The sequence below is a fragment of the Setaria viridis genome, chromosome 9, assembly GCF_005286985.2.
Source record: "Setaria viridis chromosome 9, Setaria_viridis_v4.0, whole genome shotgun sequence".
NCBI lineage: Eukaryota > Viridiplantae > Streptophyta > Magnoliopsida > Poales > Poaceae > Setaria > Setaria viridis.
Window position 1 is genome coordinate 929,741 of NC_048271.2, and position 18,890 is coordinate 948,630.

At 49.3% G+C, this 18,890-nt stretch overlaps 2 protein-coding genes and 1 pseudogene across 2 annotated transcripts; 2 read left to right on the forward strand and 1 right to left on the reverse strand.

Moving 5' to 3' along the window:
* Nucleotides 1–1,946: 1,946 nt before the first annotated feature.
* On the forward strand, nucleotides 1,947–3,709 carry LOC117838861 (BTB/POZ and MATH domain-containing protein 3). The gene is made up of 3 exons (XM_034719046.1): nucleotides 1,947–2,454; nucleotides 2,548–2,764; nucleotides 3,688–3,709. The coding sequence occupies exons 1-3, from the start codon at nucleotides 1,947–1,949 to the stop codon at nucleotides 3,707–3,709; spliced, it is 747 nt and encodes a 248-aa protein (XP_034574937.1).
* Nucleotides 3,651–8,363, reverse strand: LOC117839085 (uncharacterized). The gene is made up of 9 exons (XM_072291263.1): nucleotides 7,668–8,363; nucleotides 7,101–7,222; nucleotides 5,690–6,990; nucleotides 5,357–5,605; nucleotides 5,104–5,270; nucleotides 4,761–4,840; nucleotides 4,529–4,676; nucleotides 4,213–4,362; nucleotides 3,651–4,111 (listed from the first exon to the last, which is right to left on the reverse strand). Exons 1-9 carry the CDS (start codon nucleotides 8,022–8,024, stop codon nucleotides 3,881–3,883), a joined length of 2,805 nt encoding a protein of 934 aa, XP_072147364.1. The 5' UTR covers nucleotides 8,025–8,363; the 3' UTR covers nucleotides 3,651–3,880.
* A 5,080-nt stretch (nucleotides 8,364–13,443) lies between these two features.
* LOC117837202 (uncharacterized) lies at nucleotides 13,444–14,627 on the forward strand (annotated as a pseudogene).
* Nucleotides 14,628–18,890: the final 4,263 nt, after the last annotated feature.

The window sequence follows — 18,890 nt, forward strand, 5'->3', positions numbered from 1 at the left end:
AGCCATTTCCGACGATCCGCAGGGGACAAGGACACAAAGCCGTCTCCGTGGGCATTTTGATGGAGAGCGAGATGAGGTTGGAGGCGCCGCCGCCCCGGCAGGCCTCGAGACTAAGTGCATGCCATTCGAAAGGAGCTGCAGGGTTTTGCACGGCGATCTATCGGAAGATTCTCGGATAATTTTTGGGTATGCTACTTCGTAACAGAAGCCAAACCTGGCAGAACATGATCAAGCAGCAGATAGACGAACGATCCAGCAAAAAAAATGAGTTCGTCCGATCCGGACAAGAACACGCAACAAAACTAGACTGACAACACTAACTACACGACTCTCTCTCCATCCGTGTCCTTGGCTCCTCGCCGTGATCTCCATCTAGGCACCGCCCTGAGCGGCTGATCCGCCTCCCGGCCGGGCAGCGCCGCTGGGGGCGTATCCGAGGCCAACTCTCTATCCAGCGACGACGCCGCTGATGGGCCCGCGGCGACGATGGCGACCACTTCCGCCGCGGTGGCCTCATCCTCCTTCCCGGCCACGTGCACGCGCTCGTTGTCGTCGGCCGCCGCCTGCTTCCCGGTGACGCGGTAGACGCCTGCCGCCTCATTCTTCGTCGCGCGGTCGTCCACACCCGCGTCGTCCCCCTTCTTCTCCGCGGCCGGGCTGGCGACGCCCGCGTCCTTCTTCTCCGCGGCCGGCTGGCGATGCCTGCGTCCTTCTTCTCCGGGGCCAGGATGACGACGCCCGCGTCCACCTCCTCCTCCGCCCCGGCATCGACGAAGAGGCCGTCCATCTCCTCCTCCATCTACTGCCTAAGGTCTCTAGACTATAGTGCTAAATAAAACGTGCTGCTAGTTAGCGCCAAGGCTGTGAGAACAGGTACTCACGCAGGAATTATCATATACTCCCTCCCTCCGTTCCTAATTTTAGATAGTTTTGATATTTCTAGATTCATATAGATATACACTATATCTTATTAGTAAAGAACTGACCTTCCATCTAACCTCTTTTATCCCAGTTAATATTGGACCCGTGACTAAAGTATTTTTTAATCCTAGATAAAAAATGTGCCACCAAAGTCCACCATCCCGGTTGGTAATTCCAACCGGGACAAAAGGTATAGTTACGATTGGTAGTTCCAACCGGGACAAAACGTCCTTCCCCGCGCCCCTCTCCTCTCTCCACATTAATTATCCTCGCAGCCAGGCATTTCCTTGTCCTCGCTTGCGCCTCTCCTCTCCTCCTCTCCTCCCTCTCCTTCATTCCTTATCCTCTCCTTCGTTCCTTATCCTTCATTCCTTATCCTCGCAGGCGGGCGGCCGGCATGGAGGCGGGCGGAGCCGAGGTGGTCGGGGTCAGAGCGGAGGCGGGCGAGGGCGGGGGGTGGAGGCGGCCGGCCGGTCGGCGCGGGGGCGGGCGAGCGGCGGGTGGCGGGCGGCAGACGTGGGTATTTTTTCAATTTTTTTTGAAACTTTTTTGTCTCGGTTGGTAACAACCAACTGGGACTAAAGGCCTCCTTTAGTCCCGGGTGGATGACCCGAGACTAAAGGACTCCCCTTTTGTCTCGAAAAATTAGTCCCAGTTAAGTATTGGAGAGATATGATCCTTACCAACTGGGACTAATACTTAGTTTTTTACTAGTGTCTAGATGCATAATAATACCTACGAACCTAAAGAACTAAAATAACCTATAATTTGGAACGGAAAGAGTACTTTTATTCTTTTCCCTTGGTTATCTCTAGTAAGGATCGGAGTTCATTCCTATTAGAAAGTAATAACCACAGGTAGTAGCCGAAAACAAAGGTGCAAACTGGAATCGGAGTTGGAGACGTACGTGCGACAGGTCAAAAAAGGAAGAGAAAGCCTTTTTGTTCCCGTCGTCCCTCCCAGCAAAAAACGCAACCTCTTCCCCTAAAGATAGATCGTTCCACGTTAACCATCGGACGACGACCATGTCGCTCATCGCCACCGCCGACCCGTCGCGCGTAGCCGCCATCAGCGGCCGAGTGCACGGAGGCTACCACGTTCTCAAGATCGATGGCCACTCCAGAACCCTAGGCACCCGGCGGTGCTTCGAATCATGTCCGTTCCGTGCCGGAGAACACACCTGGCTCATCCGCTACTACCCCATGGGAAACGTCCCCGCAAACACCGACTTCATCTCTATCTTTCTCGTCCTCGTCGACACCGCCGCCGGCGAGGAGGGTGTGCTCGCGCAGGTCACCTTCAGTTTGCTCGACCAAGACCAGAAGCCGGTGCCGTCCTACAGCTTTGTTACCACTGCCGCCTATAACTTTTCTCAGCTAGGGTCTAATATCGGATGCCCTAAGTTCGTGGGAAGGGAGGAGTTGGAGGGATCAGGGCTTGTCAAGGACGACTGCTTTGCTGTTAGGGTCGATGTGCATCTTGTCATGAGCAGGAATAAAGAATCCACGGTGCTTGGACCGTCGCCGTCGCCTGGCATGCACTAGCATTTCGGTGATCTCCTATCGAGCAACAAGGGCACCGACGTCGAGTTCCATGTCAGTGGTGAGACGTTTGCGCATCGGCTAGTGCTCAAAGCAAGATCCCGGGTCTTCAAGGCGCAGCTCTTGGTGGCTCCGCCATTGAAGGCCGTCGTTGAGATAGATGACATGGAGCCAAGAGTGTTCAAGGCGCTGCTTACCTTCATCTACACGGATACCTGGCCAAAGACGATGACGGAGCAAGACGACGACGAGGAGGAGGAGGAGTTTGCGATGGCTCGAGGTTTGCTTGTGGCCTCCGACAGGTACGGCCTGCAGAGACTACAGCCCATGTGTGAAAAGGTTGTGCAACCGCATCGATACAGCCTCCGTCTCAACTATCTAGTTGGGCCACCTACTCGACTCGCCTCTAGTTGGGCCACCTACTCGACTCGCCTCCAACGTGTTACTCAAACTACACCATTTCCATCACCGTCCGTGTACTCTTGCTCTTTCGTGCACCATGTGGATCGCTCATAACTCCGCCCGGACTCCTCGGGTCCCTCGGTCCAAGCCTACTCATGTCCACCCTTCATAGTCCTAGTACATCGGCATAAACATTTCGCTTGACCTTCACCTCATGCCGTCGACTGTCATATCACATTCTACACCTGCACATCACAAACCAAGAGACACAACACAAGATATGTTTTACACACCACAACACAACACACTGGAAAACAACACCTCCGGTTAGCCGTTAGCATAAACATGTATATATAAAATATTGACTCAACTGGAAAAATTTCAAATCATCCAATCAATCACTCATCATAAATAGATCCAGTCATGTGTCAACTTTCCAGTCATGTGTCAACTTTCTCTCGGATACAACCCATGAAACTAGCGAGAGGGAGAACTCTACCCGGTATGCGCATGATGGACGAGCGCTGACTAGCTGATGGGTGGTGTTAGGGTGTCAGCGCTCGTTGGGCTGCGGTTTTGTCTCACGCGGGCCGTCGTTTCCGCCTTCAACGCTGTGTTGTTGTTGTTGTGGGTCGAGCGAGAGAGGCCCACTTAAGCAGTGGATCTGGCGCCCACTTAAGCAGCGGCCCACTTCATTTATCAGGATTTCACAAGTGTCCCAAATTACTATAGCTTTTGCTACGTAATTTGGGAGACCGGGGGCAACAGCAACTGCAACTTGGACCATGAAACCACTGATAACACAATATGAATTGCACCGTAGGGCCAGGGCCCAGCAGGGTTAGATCTACAAACTTCCTAACTAAATTAGCAGCACTACCACATCTCCCAACTAATAAGAAGGCCTCCATTTTCCATCGCCTGAACCCTGAATGCAATCATCTCACCAATCACCAACCACATGGAATCTGTACACACAACTCTGATCAAGCGCATTCGCTTCCGAGATTCGAGTGCTAGTCGAAGCTCGACGACCGGCTCCAGTAGCCATCGGCCGAGGTGTCCACGGTGCTGCTGCAGCGAGAGAGCGTGTCGTCCTCCTCCACTCCGAGCAGCGCAAGGTTCAGATGCGACTGCATGTTCGCGTCAGGGGTTGCAGTCTCCTCATCCGAACCGTCGAAACTGGCGGTGACTTGCAACCTTGCCCAGCCGATTGTTTCGTCGTCACCTTGGAGCAATTTCAGAACCTGGATTGCATAATAAGTACATCGGCATCGGATTTCTGGAACGAGCGATGTTGTTTTTGATGAAATTGCGGGTGTTCTTTCCATGTAACTCGTGTTCTTACCAGTGACATTTCTGGTCGAGAATGAGAAGATGTCCTTGTGCACAACGAAGCGGCAAGCGTCATCCTCTCCATTTCATCACAATCATAATCGTTTCCCAAAAATGGATCGACCAACTGTTTAATTTCTCCACTGGACAGTAAAGGCTTTGCCTATTACAATGAATAAAGATTAGGAAAAAGAAATCAGCAAGTGCAGCAGTGATCAAATGTACCGATTTTAGTTTCATATCATCACCATGAACTTAAAAACAGAAGAGCAAACATGTGGTTACTGGTCAAGCCAGCTTGCATAAAAAAAGTGTTGCAAGGCACTTACCCAACCAACCAGGCTTTCCTGGCCCTTTGGGCTTCCTGGTGTGATGGGTCTCCTTCCTGAAATAATTTCTAGGAGTACAACTCCAAAAGCATAGACATCAATCTTCTCATTCACCTTCCCGTACGAAAAATATTCGGGAGCCAAGTACCTGTACAGGAATAGTTCGCTAACTACTTCAAATTTCATGTTTAATTAACATAACAGCTAAACAGAGCTCAGAGATGATACAGACCCGAAAGTTCCAGTGATGTCAGTACATGTTAGGTGGGGACTTGAAGCTGACACTTGCTTTGCTAACCCAAAATCACACAGCTGAAATTTCCAAAAGGCAATGATGTCACAATCAGAATCCACATTAACAAGTGTGTTACTGATGGTTGTTATAATGGCATTTGAGAAAAAAATGGTTGTTACAAGGCATCACTGCTTACGCACCGAGCAAATATTAACCCACATGTCTTACATTTTGTCCTCAGTTAAAAAATTATTCATTATGTAGATCTAGATTGGGGGAAACATGAACTCATGTCTGACTTATAGCTCTAGGTATTTGCAAACTTAATATGAATATTTACCCGTGCCCCAAAATCCTCTGAAAGAAGGACATTTGAAGACTTAACATCTCCATGAATAACAGATTGGGTCACACCACCAAGATGGAGAAATTCAAGTGCTCTTGCAATGTCGATTGCTATCTTATTTCTCCTCTCCCAGATAAGAAAATTCTTGTCATCATTATTTCCTGAAGAGCAACAGCAGTAACCAATAAGAGGCCAGCTAGTAGGAAAGTTAGGGACTGAAGATGGTGTATTATATCTTGAGGCTTACCATGAAGAGCTTTGTCCAAGCTTCCTTGGGGCATGTGATCATATACCAACACAAGATTGTAGTTCTCAAAGCTGAATCCCCTTAGTGCAACAATGTTTTCATGTTGTAAGCTGGTTACAATCTCAATCTCCGTAATAAACTCATGTATTGCATCAACTGAGGGTTTCAGAATCTTAATGGCAGAATATGTTCCATCATATAGTTGTGCCTTGTAAACTTGGCTGGTTCCACCCTTCCCAATTAACATATCTGCATCACCATAAAAAAAAAGTTTTTAAATTTAGTCAACAGAAAAACACATACCAAAGTAATGTTGCTGACAGAGGCAATTACCAGGTGAGTAGTTGCCTGTTGCAAGTTTGAGTTCTTCATAACTAAACAACCTGCAAACTGAAGAATACTTCTCTCGAAGTGATTCTAATTCACTTGGAGGCCATGCTACATCGTAGAAAGCGAAAGAAAACATAGATTCTGGCTCAACAGCTGAAGTAGATTCAGTTTCAGAATCACAGTTCAACCTTGGACTTGCACCCGATTTCAATAGTTTGCTGTCTGGGTGGACTGAAGTGTAACGGCTTGGAAGCCTCATTGCCCATTGAACCATTGACATTTTGGCCCATTCAAAAGATGAGCTTCTATGATGGCTGAAGATCCTCCTACGGAGGTGGCAGCGGTCGGATCTTCCTTCTATCATCCTTCTGAGTGACATTGGAGAACTTGAGGGAGTTTCAGCATTTCGTGCAGTGTAATTTGGTGAATCCTCAGCTTCTGTGGATACAGTAGAAGACGACCTCTCAGTAGCAGCCATGCTAACCGAGCCATCCCTCTTACTAGGTGATGTCTCCGAGTTCAAATGAATATCACTGGAGAAACTACTGCTACGCCTAATCATACTTTTTATACCAACAGAACGTTTGGATCCCCCAGAACTCCTACCCGAACGTTCATTCCTTGGCAGCCGGCAGTACAGGTCACTATCTCCTTCAAGCGCCAGATTGGCTGATTTATCATCTTTCCGACTCGCAGTTGAACGCTTAGAATCACCAATACTCCTGCTTGAATGACCATTTCTTGGGGGTAATATGCAGTATAGCTCCCCAGCGCCTTCAGCTGGCAGATCAATTGAATCATGGTCTTGCCTACTTGAAGTACTTGCGACTGAATCAGAACTCCTTTCAGGAAGCACACAGTACAACACGCTGGCACCCTGACCAGGAAGCTCGGCAGTTCCATCTTTCTGTTCAGCTGTTGACTTTTCAGCCTTAATAGAAGGATCCGTATCAGTCTGAACCTGATCCCTTGACAAATCCACAGGGTCCACGCATGAGACAGGCTGTGCTTCCGTGATGGGGTCCTCTGGCTTACAGCCCTCTGTGCTAACATCTTGGGTGGTGTCACCCTCAAAATCATCTTTAGGTTCCTCTAAAGATACCGTGTCCCCTTTAGCCTGACGGGCTCGGAACGGCACTACGCAATACATCTCATCATCACCACAGGGAGGAACTTCTGCTGAGACCTTGCCTGAGTGGACATTCGATTCCCTACTGAACTCGATCTTGCCATTGTTCACCGCGAAGACAGCACACTTTGCAGGCAGCTTCTTTGCACAATACTTTGCAACTGAATGAGGGGACCTGAAGAATACAAAGCACTGGTTAAAATAGTGGAGGTAAGCATAGAGTGAAAGCAGCTTAGAGCTTCCATAGTGGAGAGGCACTGAGCTTCCAACGCTGATGGCACTTACAACATTGCACGCCTCTTCTTAGCGAGGCCGAGGACAAGCGCGGAGGCCTCAAACAGTCTGGCTTCACGAACTAGCGCCTTGCGAACCGACGAGTCCTTGCAAATCTTGACCTTCAGATTGATCTGCGCACGAACCAGAATAAATTAGCACCTACTGTTATAACCGAATTAACCACTGCAATGCCTCTGAGTAAGAAATAAGGCCATAAATGAAGTGAAATATTACATCTTTGCAAGATAACCGTAAAAAGTCATAACTGCAAGGTGTGAACAAAATTCAGATGCGCACAAATCAAAGGCGTCCGTGGAGAATCCGATAGGCAAGCGTAATATTGCATTTTTGCCACAAAATACGGAGGAATTTCATCGATCGAACTTCCGGGGAAAAAACAAATCTTTGCAAGTCAGAAACAAAGGGGAAGAATAAGAAATTCAGCAAGACATAAAGAATCGAGACAGAGAAAAAAATGAAAGGGGCGAGAAGACTTGTCATGTTGGCAAGGCACTCGCCAGCAACAATCGGATCGAAGATAGCAAGGCAACAGAGAAGCGAGCAGAGAGCAGCGACCTGCTTGAGGTTGCAGAACCCCTCGTAGACGCCGAGCATGGCGTCGAAGTCGACGGCGGCGGCCGCCTCAGCCCCGGACGCCACCACGACGTGGACGGCCACGACCCGGTCCCCGGGCGCCGCCGCATTGACGAGCACCCACGTCAGCAGCGCCCGGCTCTCGATGTCCGCGCGCACGCCGACCACCACCGTCCTCCCTTCCGCCTCCGCCTCCCCCTCCCCCTCCAGCGCCTTCCCCGAGCACCCCGCCTCCTCCCCCTGGACCACCGCGGTGTCCATGGCCTCCACTGCCGGCGACCCTTCCTCCTCCTCCGTCTGCTGCTGCTGCGGCTGCGGCTGCTTCCTGGACACCTTCATCTGCGCGCTGCGCCGTCGCTCGTGACTCACGGGGACGGGGCTGCTGCGGCGGCGCGCGCGACCATGGGCACGGGGTGGCTGACGGGCGCGTGCTCTTGTGCCTCGGGAGCCGCGGCTGCTCCGTTGGACCGGCCCGCCTTGGCAACCGCCGCGCACTGCCTCCTCCTCCTCCTCGCCGCGCGCGCCCTCTTGTTCCCTTGCTCGTCGTTGCCCTCTGGTAGTCTGGTTTCTCTCTCTCCCCGCCGCCTGGGAGGTCGCGTTGGTTCGTGCCCGTTGCTGGCTCTGGGCCTGCGGTTTCTCTCTCTCTCTCTCTCTCCTCCCTCCCTGGCTTGCTTTGTCCTGTGTCTTCTCTCTCTCCAACCATTTGGGTTAGTAGGTTGCCAGCAACCGCCGTTTTCACCGTTCCGTTGCGCATTTCGCCTGCCGCCTTTTTTTCCCTCGCTTTTTTTCACAGGAAAACAGAATGGAATTTAATTATCCTTTTTTTATCTTTTTCTTGGGCGAGGCAGTTGACAGATGCACGTGGTGAAAAGGCGTGTGGGATTAGCGGGGGGCACGTAGGGAAAAAAAGGGGGAAAGATTCCGACAGCAGTGAAAGCCCAAAAGTCTTGGATGGCAAGATCTGTGACTGTGCCGGGCAATTATTACTGCCACACCGGCCCTCACTTTTTACCGGATCAGACTGTCTTGATCAGTATCACGGGGCAATTATTAGCCGCTAATCCTTTTCAGGATGCTGCTAATCCAGCAGTTAGCCACTGGTAAATGGTAATCCTCTGCAGCTCTGTCAGGAAATGTCTCTGCTCGTGCCATTATTTTGGTCAAATCTGATGGGTGGGGAGAGACGACTTGAACCCGAAGCTAAAGGCGACGAAAAGGTCGTAGCAGGTCTACGCTGGTCTTCATTTGCCTTCTTTTATTGGATAAGCGTCTGTTGGGAACTGAACAGGAAGGTCACACTCGCTGGTCAGCTCATCCTGGATGCACCTGCAAGTGTTCTAGTAGAAAACAGATTAATCAGGAATTTTGCGCTACTAAATTTTGTTGCCTCTTCGTTTACATCTCTTGGTTTTCATTTTTTTTTAAAAAAATCGAATCTATTGCCAAGGCAATTTTCAATCCAAGACTGAACTTCTAGACACAAAGCTTGTTCCCACGGAAAAGTATTCAGCTCAGCTAAAAAAAAAAGTCTTCGGCTACAGGCCTTTGAAAAAAGCATGGAGAAACTTCCATAAAAAAAAAAAGCATAGAGAAAGAACGAATATTGCAAGCTTGTCTGCTAACAAGTCATACTGGTTGGTGACCCAATTCAAAACCAACAAAAAAAACAGATTTTTCTACACATGGAGCCCCCGAGGATTATCTACAGGAATAGATTCGATCGATTTGTTGCAAAGTTCCAACCTTGCCTTGACAGCAAAGAGGGCAAATTCCCCCGTCAAGAAACAACAAAAGGAAAACTAAACAAAACAAAAGGAAGACTAAACAAGACCTCCTAGCTTCTAGAGACACAGAGAGAAAGGGATGGTGAGTGGTGACGTAGGAGGCCCATGCTGACCTTAAACAAGCAGGGGCAGGCAGCAAAATGTTAAGGACCACATCGGACCGGACAAACGGGAAGGAGTGCAGGGGATGGTGAAGAAGGCTGCTCAACTGTGGCGTACACGCACGTACAATTAATTACTCGTTGCCCGTGCAACGGTGCCAAGCATGCTTTAAACTTGCTTACTGGAGCCATCACTGTACAACTTTGCCTGTAATTTCTGTGCACTGATAACAGGATATAGGAGCAGTAGCATTTTTCAGAAGGTGTACGGCGTGTTTACACCGCAGCTACAGTAGTTGGTCTGAAGACTGATTAAGTGCTACTGTATTCGGGATAATTAAGTGCTAACAGCAGTAGTTTTCGATCTCACTTTCACCGCAATTATTATTATTATTAATGGAACGGAATATAGATCCAGTATAATGTACTCCTATCTCCAGGTCTGAACACGTGTGCGTATCCGCAAGACTGAGTCGCCTGGTCAGGTCAACCTTTGTTTGCTTCGCTGCCGGTTGCTATTGTACCGTGAAAGATAAAGAAGAAAAGGGAAAAAAATCAGAGTAACGTCTCAAAACAAACTACTCCTACTGCACTGGTGGTGCACCCGTCCACGTCATCAACCGTAAAAAATAGTGACCTTCCTTTTTACCTAACCCTCCCTCGTCACCGTCGTGGGTGTGTGGCTGTGGTTGTGGGCGTGGGGTTGTGGCCGGCGGCGAGCCAAGCAATGCAAAGCCACAACAAGCCCATCTGTCTGCCTGCGGTCTCTTCCTTGCTTTTGGTGGGGAGCGCACGTGAGCGGGAGCCACCTCGGCGGTTTCTTTTCTTTTCTTTTACAGCACACAGGGCACCCATCCGCCTCCCTTCACACCTGACCTGGTGAACGAACGCTCTCTCTTCCCCTTTTCACACGTTGCTGGTGCCGGCAGCTATCACTTGGATCCATCCGATCCTCGCACCAATTTGGACGGCAGATTCCGTAGAACCAAGTGTTGTGTGCCTCTGGAATGGATCACTGGGATCCTCTTCAAGCTTGCACACGGCCTGCCTTTTCCAATCGTCTGAATTTTAACCTCTGTCCGATCGACATGCATGTTTAACCTTACTCAACTACTAGTAGTAGGGTAGTAGCTGTCAGCTACGATTAGAGTAGTGGTAATAAACCGGGGTTAGTGGTAGATGAGGCAAGCATGCCGCAAAGAAAGAAAGCGAAAGGTGAGCGCTTTTCTTTTCCTTTCTTGTCCCTTGACAGTTTGCAGTTTCGTTTGCTGCTTCAGATCTTCTGATGCCACCATGCCCGGCCCACTCCTCTCGTCTTCTTTTCAGTGGAGTACAGTTTCAGTGGAGTACAGTCGAACAGATGAAACAAAAGCTAAGCTGGACAGTGACAGACCCTTGGGATTTCACTCAAAAGATGAAATACCTTGGGTACTAATTACTTTCCAGCAAGCAAGCATTATCACTGGAGTTCTTCTTCTTTCTCTGGTCATCGTCAGTGGATTAGGAGCAATCAAAGCTGATGATGATGTGCAAACGCATGACCAGGGCGACTGTTCCTCGTTGACTCGCCCCGATCCATCGTCAAAGTAGCTAGCAAGCTGCCTCGTGCTGACCGGCCGATCTACTTATTAGAATGGATGGAGAAGAGTATCAGTAGACCCAAACATGCATGACATGCATCTGACAGTCCAGAGCCGGTGTGATTGAATTGAGCAGGCCCAGCCAACAGACACGGTTCAACTTGCCTGCTGACAGATTCTTCTTCATCTTCTTTACAGTGGTTTCCTTGCTACTTTGTCAGAAAGAAACTAGTAGTACAGTATACCATTTGCTGCAGATGGATCGATGCTCCGTACGCGTGTATGCATCTGCAGAGACAAGTAGTAACATGGCCAGCTCGATGATGTGCAGCCGCTCAATAATTACTGCAGTATCATCATGCAACCAAAATTGATTATTTCACCAAGAACCTAATCACGTCGCCGCACCCTTTCCTTTTTCTGTTAGAATTTATTTATTGTTCATCCATTGTACGTCCAGATGGAGTTGCGGCCGCTGCCTAAAATTGGGGAGTAGCCAAGATGCAGCTCCATGATGAGTCCATTATTCAGTTTCTTGGATCTTTTCTTCAGTTGCACTGTAGCCCATTCAGTGTCTGCGCATCAATATTCCGTTCCATCGGGACGCCCCGGCCGGCCAGCGCATATAGTACGTGATGGGCATCTACATCTATCCCCATCACATCTTTCGTCATCCATCACATCTTGAGAAAAGATACGGCCAAATTGCCATTTCTGTCTCCTCTTTCTTCTTTCTTTTCTTCACAAAACCGAATGAACCTACCCTTGCTGTATCCGATCCCCCATGCTTTCTTTTCTTCTTCTTTTCTTGTGCTAGCTAGGTAGGATGCCTTGTACGATCGAGTAACTTTCTCGCTCTTCTTTGTGAAGCTTCCACACAAGCAAGGAGGAGGGCGGACGGCGATTCGTTTCGCCGTCCTAGTCGATGGCGATCGATGGATGTTGCTGAACCTGCTGCACGCATCAGCGAAGATTTTGTATCATATATACAAAATTAGATGGATGGATGCAGCTGATTCATGCATGTACTGTACAGTGCTATCGGAATTCGTAGCCAAGCCAAGCCCTACTTCTTCTTCCCCGTCTGTTTCCAGTAGCTGGATAATTAAGAAGCAAGGAAAAGTCACCTGCTCCTAGTCTGAATTTTCGACGGACCGTACCTGTTCGGGAACGAAACGGAGTCGTTTTCGTATAAGCTGAGACCAGATCAATAAGAGTGTGCATGTACTAGTCTTCACTCGTCAGTAAATAAAGATTAGGAGTTGGGTAACTACTGTACATCTCGACCGTTAGGATGTAACGTCTGAGCAGAAAACAAAATAAACGATTGATACCAACTCCGACCGACCTCCAATGCAACATTACAATTTATGTTGTGTCGATCTGCAACATTATTATTCGACCTCTGCGGTCATGGTCACACAAGCACTGCTAGTATTTTTTGGGGTATTAGGTACGGCGCGCATCGCTACAAACACAAGCTGCTACTCGACAAACATGCAGGCTAATTAACCAACCAGTCTGGCAGCTTTCGATCTAGCTAGCTATTGACAGTCGCCATGCTGTTGGTCAAATAATATTGTTATCGATGCACGACGATAACGGTGATCTAATTCATGTAGACGCCGAAAGCGCCCCCCCCCCCCCCCCCCCCCCCCCCCCCCCCCCGTGTCAGGAAAGAAAGATACCTAGGCCGGCTTTTCCACGGGCCCAACATCTTCTCACCACGATGGCAGCCCACCCACCAGCCAGGCGTTCAAGGCTTTCGGCCCGTTGGGTCATGCAGATGCGCAGTTGAAGACAGTGTATAGCCGATGGCACGTGCCATTGATGCTTTATTTATTTACACCGCATGATTGCATTGAATAATTTGTCTGTTGTGGTGTTTATTCCAAGAACGTCTACTCATAAGTTCGAAAGGCTTCGCTGCCAATAGGCTCAGGAATTTAATATTTACCTTGTCAATTTTCAGGTCAAATTGACTGCCACACCTTGCACCACTTGCGAGCCAATTTGGAGCTTGCACTAGAGTTAATCAAATCTCCTAAATCCTCCATGTTATTCCATGTAGAAGCCTGAAGTTCAGATTTTACGTAAACATAATGCATACTGAACGGCTAAATAATGCGCGGTCGGAAAAGAGTTTCCCCTCATTTGCACTGCAATCCTTCTTCCCAACCCAGCATGCACGATGTGGGCCTGTGGCCAAACACTCATCCTTCGTTCGCTCTTGTGACGAGCATGCCGGGTCAAAGCTGAAACCGCGCGCACCCACTCAATCCTCCTATCCCTTCGATCTCTTCGCCTAGCCTTCCCGTACATCTCTGAGGCCACGCCACACACGACCGCGACACCCTCCTCGTCCTCGCCTCCCTCCTCTCCGCAACGCCATGTATCGACGATGTCGAATGACGCGCCGTCGCAGCCCATCCATATCGCAAAGGATGCCCTCGCGGGCATCCTTGGTGGCGCGCTCCCTGGCTCCGTCGCCGCGGTCGACGACCCCGACGTCACGAGCGCCGTGACGGGGCGCCTCCGCGGGGCCGGGTCGGGCGCCGGGAACGACACCCTCTGCCGATGGCTCTACGACACGTTCCGCGCCAACGTCCCCGAGCTCCAGCTCGCGGTGCTGCGCTTTGTGCCCACGTTGGCGGGGGTGTACATGTGCCGCGTCGTGTCCCGGAAGCCGCTAGCCGGGTTCGAGGCTATGCTCCTCGCGCTGTACGCGGCGCCGGCGAGGCCGAGACCGTGTCGCTCCCGAACCTGGCAAACTCGAGCCCGTACCACGATGCCAAGGTGCTGCCCAAGGCCAAGCCTGCCGAGGTCGACGTCGCGGTGCTCTCCCCGCCGCTCGAGCCGCACGGCACCATGCGCGCCACACGGCGCGCCCGCATCGTCGGCGTCGTCCTCGAGCTCTACCACGGCAAGCTCTCACGCATGCCGCTCTCTTCCAAGATGGACTTCTGCGAGTTCTGCATCGCCTGGGCGGGGACGCACAGCAAGGCGGACGGCGATGACAAGCCGCGCCTCCTGCCGGCCACAGATGCCGCCCCCGACGCGGAGAAATGGCGGCGCGTGCCGCTGCCGTGGGAGCTCTTCCAGTCGGTGGTGCGGATCGTGGCGCACTGCCTGCTGGGCCCGTCGCGCTCCGACGAGCTGAAGGCGCAGGCCGCCCGCGCGACGGAGTGCCTGTACTGGAGGGCCACCGAGACGATGGATGCACCCGCGTTGCTGGCCATCAGGAGCCTTATGAGGCTGTCACAGACGGTGGAGGAGCCAATCCCGGAGCCGTCTTTCTCTGGCACCATCGAGAACATGGCGGAGCTGGAGGCCATGAGGGCCAACATCCTTAACACGAAGAACTAGTAATTGATCACCACATGTCCTCAGGGAATACATTGGTTCAGCACGAAGAAGCGAAGAACTGATAGCCGATCGCACGTAGGGACTAGGTTGGATTGGTGATCAGGGATTCAGGTAATGCAACCGTAGTTTTTGGTGATATCGCAATAGATAATTTTCTGATGATAAGATAGGAGAACTTCCTTATGCTTCTCTATTGTATTGTTCGACTTGGATCGAGTAAATAGAGTGTCCATTTGGAACAACCGTTGTCATCGCAAGATTGTCGTTGTCATCTTCTTCTATAGGAACGTTCACATCAAAGCTAGGGAAAAAATCAGCCATTGCACCGTAGATGGAAAGAGAAGAGGTGGGAAGAGAAAAGGTGGAGCGCGGTAGATGGAAAGACACCGCTTAAATAGGCATGCTGTAACCCAAACAATGGAGACAAAAACGTGCCAAAAATGATCACAGCAGGGAAAAAAGCGCGCGAAGTGCACCCGCCAAGTATCGAACTCCTCTCCTCAAGACTCACGCCTTGCTGTACTAACCAATTGAGCTAGGGAATTTTCTTGCATGGAATGTACCCGCAACCGTATTTAATAGGTGCAGACATGGAAAATTCTACGCTAATTAATCACTCATTGGTATGCTAAATGCTGTCCTAAACGACTTTCTTTCTTTCTCTTTCTCTACCGGTACGGAGGGAGTACGGTTCTTGCGAAATTGATGGGCAAATCATGAGCCACTTGGACGCGTCTCAGCGTGCCTACAGTCTTAGGGGGTGTTTGGATACGAGGTGCTAAACTTTAACAGTGTCACATCGGATGTTTGTATGCTAATTAGGAGAACTAAACATGAGCTAATTATAAAACTAATTGCAGAACCCTGTGCTAATTCGCGAGATGAATCTATTAAGCCTAATTAATCCATCATTAGCAAATGGTTACTGTAGCACCACATTATCAAATCATGGACTAATTAGGCTTAATAGATTCGTCTCGTAAATTACACTCCATCTGTGCAATTAGTTTTGCAATTAGCCTATGTTTAATACTCCTAATTAGCATTCAAACATCCGATGTGATGGGTGTTAAACTTTTAACACCCTGGAGCCAAACATACCCAAATCTCGTGGGAATCGGACTTGATTTGTTTCTGTTTCGTGAATTCTTCTCGAGCTCGAGGCAGCTCTGTTTGCCGTGTAGCTGTTCTGTTTCTCCCGGTGCGGTGCTTTGGAGCAGTCAAGCATCCTGCTCGTCAGTTCTCTGGTTTGGGCCTTGTTTACTTCCCAAGTTGGGAGTTGCAAAATTGGCATTTTGCCATAAATGCGACACTATAGCGTTTCGTTTGTATTTGTGAATTATTATCCAAATATTGACTAATTAGGCTCAAAAGATTCGTCTCGCAAAGTACAACAAAACTGTGCAATTAGTTTTTGATTTCGTCTACATTTAGTACTCCATGCATGTACTGCAAGTTTGATGTGATGGGGAATCTTCTTTTTGCATAGTGTCAAAGTTAAGAGTTTGGACGGAAGTAAACAAGGGCTTGCATTGCTTGGTTCTGACAACTCCGACGCCACCGAGCCTGATCTTTGCTCGATAGCTCTTGAAGTTTCTGCTCTGTGCCTTTGCTCGATAGCTCTTGAAGCTTCACTTCTGAACGCAGAAGCCTTCAGCAGTGCGCCGGATTGGTTTTGCTGGACCTTGATTTCTGCCCAACAGGCTAATCAGTTCTTGTTCGTCATATGCAGCTTGGCCTAGGCCATGTTTAGTTGCCCAAGTTGGGACCTCCCAACTTGGGAGTTACTGTGCAGCCGAAATTTGGCTCGCATGCCAAATTCAGGAGCTCCAAACTGGTGCCCCCCAAACTTTGCAATGCACTGTTGAATCATTATAGCAGCCACTGTTTCACCATTACAACACAAAAAAAGCACTGAACTAGGCCAAATGACAACACAATTCATAGCTGTTTCAACAACAAAACTTCAAGGAAAATATTCTCAAGTGCACCGCAAATTATTACAGATTGACAACACCGAAAATTATTACAACCGAGCCACAAAGTACATAAACAATTACATGTCCTGAAACACAAATTATTCAAGACCGAGCAAACAAATGTGAAGCAAGCATATCTCGGAATGCATTCATGCTTGCCATGTCCGCACTCTCCGGCGCAGGCACCGTTTCCGGCTGATCCTGAGTGCCTTCAACAGGCACATAGTTCATGTTGCTATCCACTATACCAAAGTGAGTATCAAAGTCACCATTAATCCTAATGAAGTTGTGCAATGCCATGCATGCACATATAATCCGTGTCTGTGTTTCTGGTGGATAGGCCGGGATGTCCAACAATATGCGCCACTTCATTTTCAACACTCCATACGCCCTTTCGATGACATTTCTAAGAGAGGAATGGGCATAGTTGAATACCTCCTTCATACCTTGTGGTTCTGGCGCGTTTTGAAAGTCTTGGATGTGATACTTGGTCTGGCGGTAAGGAGCTAGGAAGCCGGTGCGGTTTGCGTACCCGGAGTCCACCAAGTAGTATTTCTCTATAGGAACAGTACATACCTGTAAGTTTACAATGGTTGTATTAGAAAACACTACTGACCTAGAAATAGTTGTGTGTACCTCTAGGTGGCTTTGGGAACTTGTCGCTGTAAGTTGTCATTGCATCGTCAAACACCCTCATGTCATGCACTGAACCCGGCCACCCAGCAAGCACAAATGTGAAAACCATATCCAAGTCACAAGCGGCCATGACATTCCGGGTTGTCTTGCCCTTCCTACACATGTGCTGCATAAACTTTGCACTTGGCACTACAACAGGGATGTGAGTGCCATCTATTGCCCCTATGCATCCCTGGAATTCAGGGTAGAACCTACTGTTTTGCAACCTAGGATGCATTGTTCTAAACTCTGGGTCCCTAGGTTTAATGATGTCGGCTGATAGGTCAACTAGAGAAGTGAGGACTTTGTAGAATAGCCTATGAACAGTACCAAGGGACCTCTCAAATCTATCCTCTGCTTGCCTAACAGATTGGGGTGCCCCACATATCCAAAGGAACAATCCTAGAGCCTCAATAGTGCTAGATTTATTTGATGCAGTCAGCCCATAGTCAGCTGTCAACATGTCATGCAGCCTATAAAACATGTGGGGGCTCATCCTAAACATGGTGCAGCAGGATGTTTCATTGGCAAGCTTGTTAAGTACCCATTGCTCCCCAGTCAATGGTGGATTCCTATAGGGTGCTCTATTGCAATACTTGTCGATATGAATAGCATATTCATACATACCATAGATAAATGGTGCCTCATCATCGTCTAATACCACCAATTCCCAGAAAAGGTCCCACCACTCGGCCAGCAACTTCTCCTCCTCCTCCTGGTCCTCCACCTCCTCCCCTTGGGCACCAACATGAGCAGGAACTTCCTGGGCAGTTCAAAACAAGACAGCAAAAGTTAGCACAAAGAAATTGGTAGCCACAATAGTAATTGCTGCTACCTTGAGTCAAATGACACCCATCTGAAGACAGAGGCAATAACTTTAACAACCATCAACCAAACAGCTCTAATGCACTACCATGCTGTTAATAACCATGTTGTTCATATAGGATTAGCCAACACAGGTCATCAAATGTTCATCCTCACAACATAAACAATACCAACACATATTAAGTCAACAACAAGACATAACACAAAAGACATGCCAAGCACACACAAAAGACATAGGGTGTGGTTTACACCATAGCAGCATATTTCTTGATCATTCGCAGCCTTGCAGGAACAGGTGTGTTGAGGTAGATGTTGCGTAGGTCATCATCCATGCAGATCATGATGACTCCATCCCAGAGATTTTCTTCCATCTCGTGCACTCCAAGCTCTGTCGCTGAATCTGTCACAAGCTTTTGTTCTTTCCTCCTGGCCTCCTCTCGGTACTGCTTCTTGTCGATCACAACCTCAACCTCCTTCATCTTACCCTCCAGGGCCCTTTGGATAATTGCTGTCCTCTGAGAGTAACTGGTGTTGAACGTTGTCATGTTGTTGTTCATGTTCCGAACAGCAGGACCCTTGTTCCTCTTGTTGGGGCTAGTAGCAGTGCTGCGGAAGCTGCTTGTGCTCCTCTTGCTCCCACTGCTGATTGGGGTGGCACAGCTGCTAGGGGTGCCACAGTCCTCATCATCAGCATCTTCTTCGCCGCTGCTGATGAAGTTGATCTGCCGGCTGACCCCTGGAACAAATGACGTCTCTCCAGTCACTGCTACTCCACAGAACATGCGGTCAAGCTCGTCAATGTATGCTGGCCATCCATCCTTGAGGTCATACCAGTCCGCGCGCCCCTGCATTGCAAATAAGAAGACACAACCATTCAGTAGGCAAGACAGGAACG

Coding starts and splice junctions, on each gene's coding strand:
- LOC117838861 (XM_034719046.1), top strand. CDS start 1,947: ATGTCGCTCATCGCCACCGCCGACCCGTCGCGCGTAGCCGCCATCAGC. Junction 2,455..2,547: donor TGGACCGTCGCCGTCGCCTG/GCATGCACTAGC, acceptor CGCATCGGCTAG/TGCTCAAAGCAAGATCCCGG. Junction 2,765..3,687: donor TTGCTTGTGGCCTCCGACAG/GTACGGCCTGCA, acceptor ATTGCACCGTAG/GGCCAGGGCCCAGCAGGGTT.
- LOC117839085 (XM_072291263.1), bottom strand. CDS start 8,024: ATGAAGGTGTCCAGGAAGCAGCCGCAGCCGCAGCAGCAGCAGACGGAG. Junction 4,363..4,528: donor AGGAAAGCCTGGTTGGTTGG/GTAAGTGCCTTG, acceptor TCATTGTAATAG/GCAAAGCCTTTACTGTCCAG. Junction 4,112..4,212: donor CTCGACCAGAAATGTCACTG/GTAAGAACACGA, acceptor TATGCAATCCAG/GTTCTGAAATTGCTCCAAGG.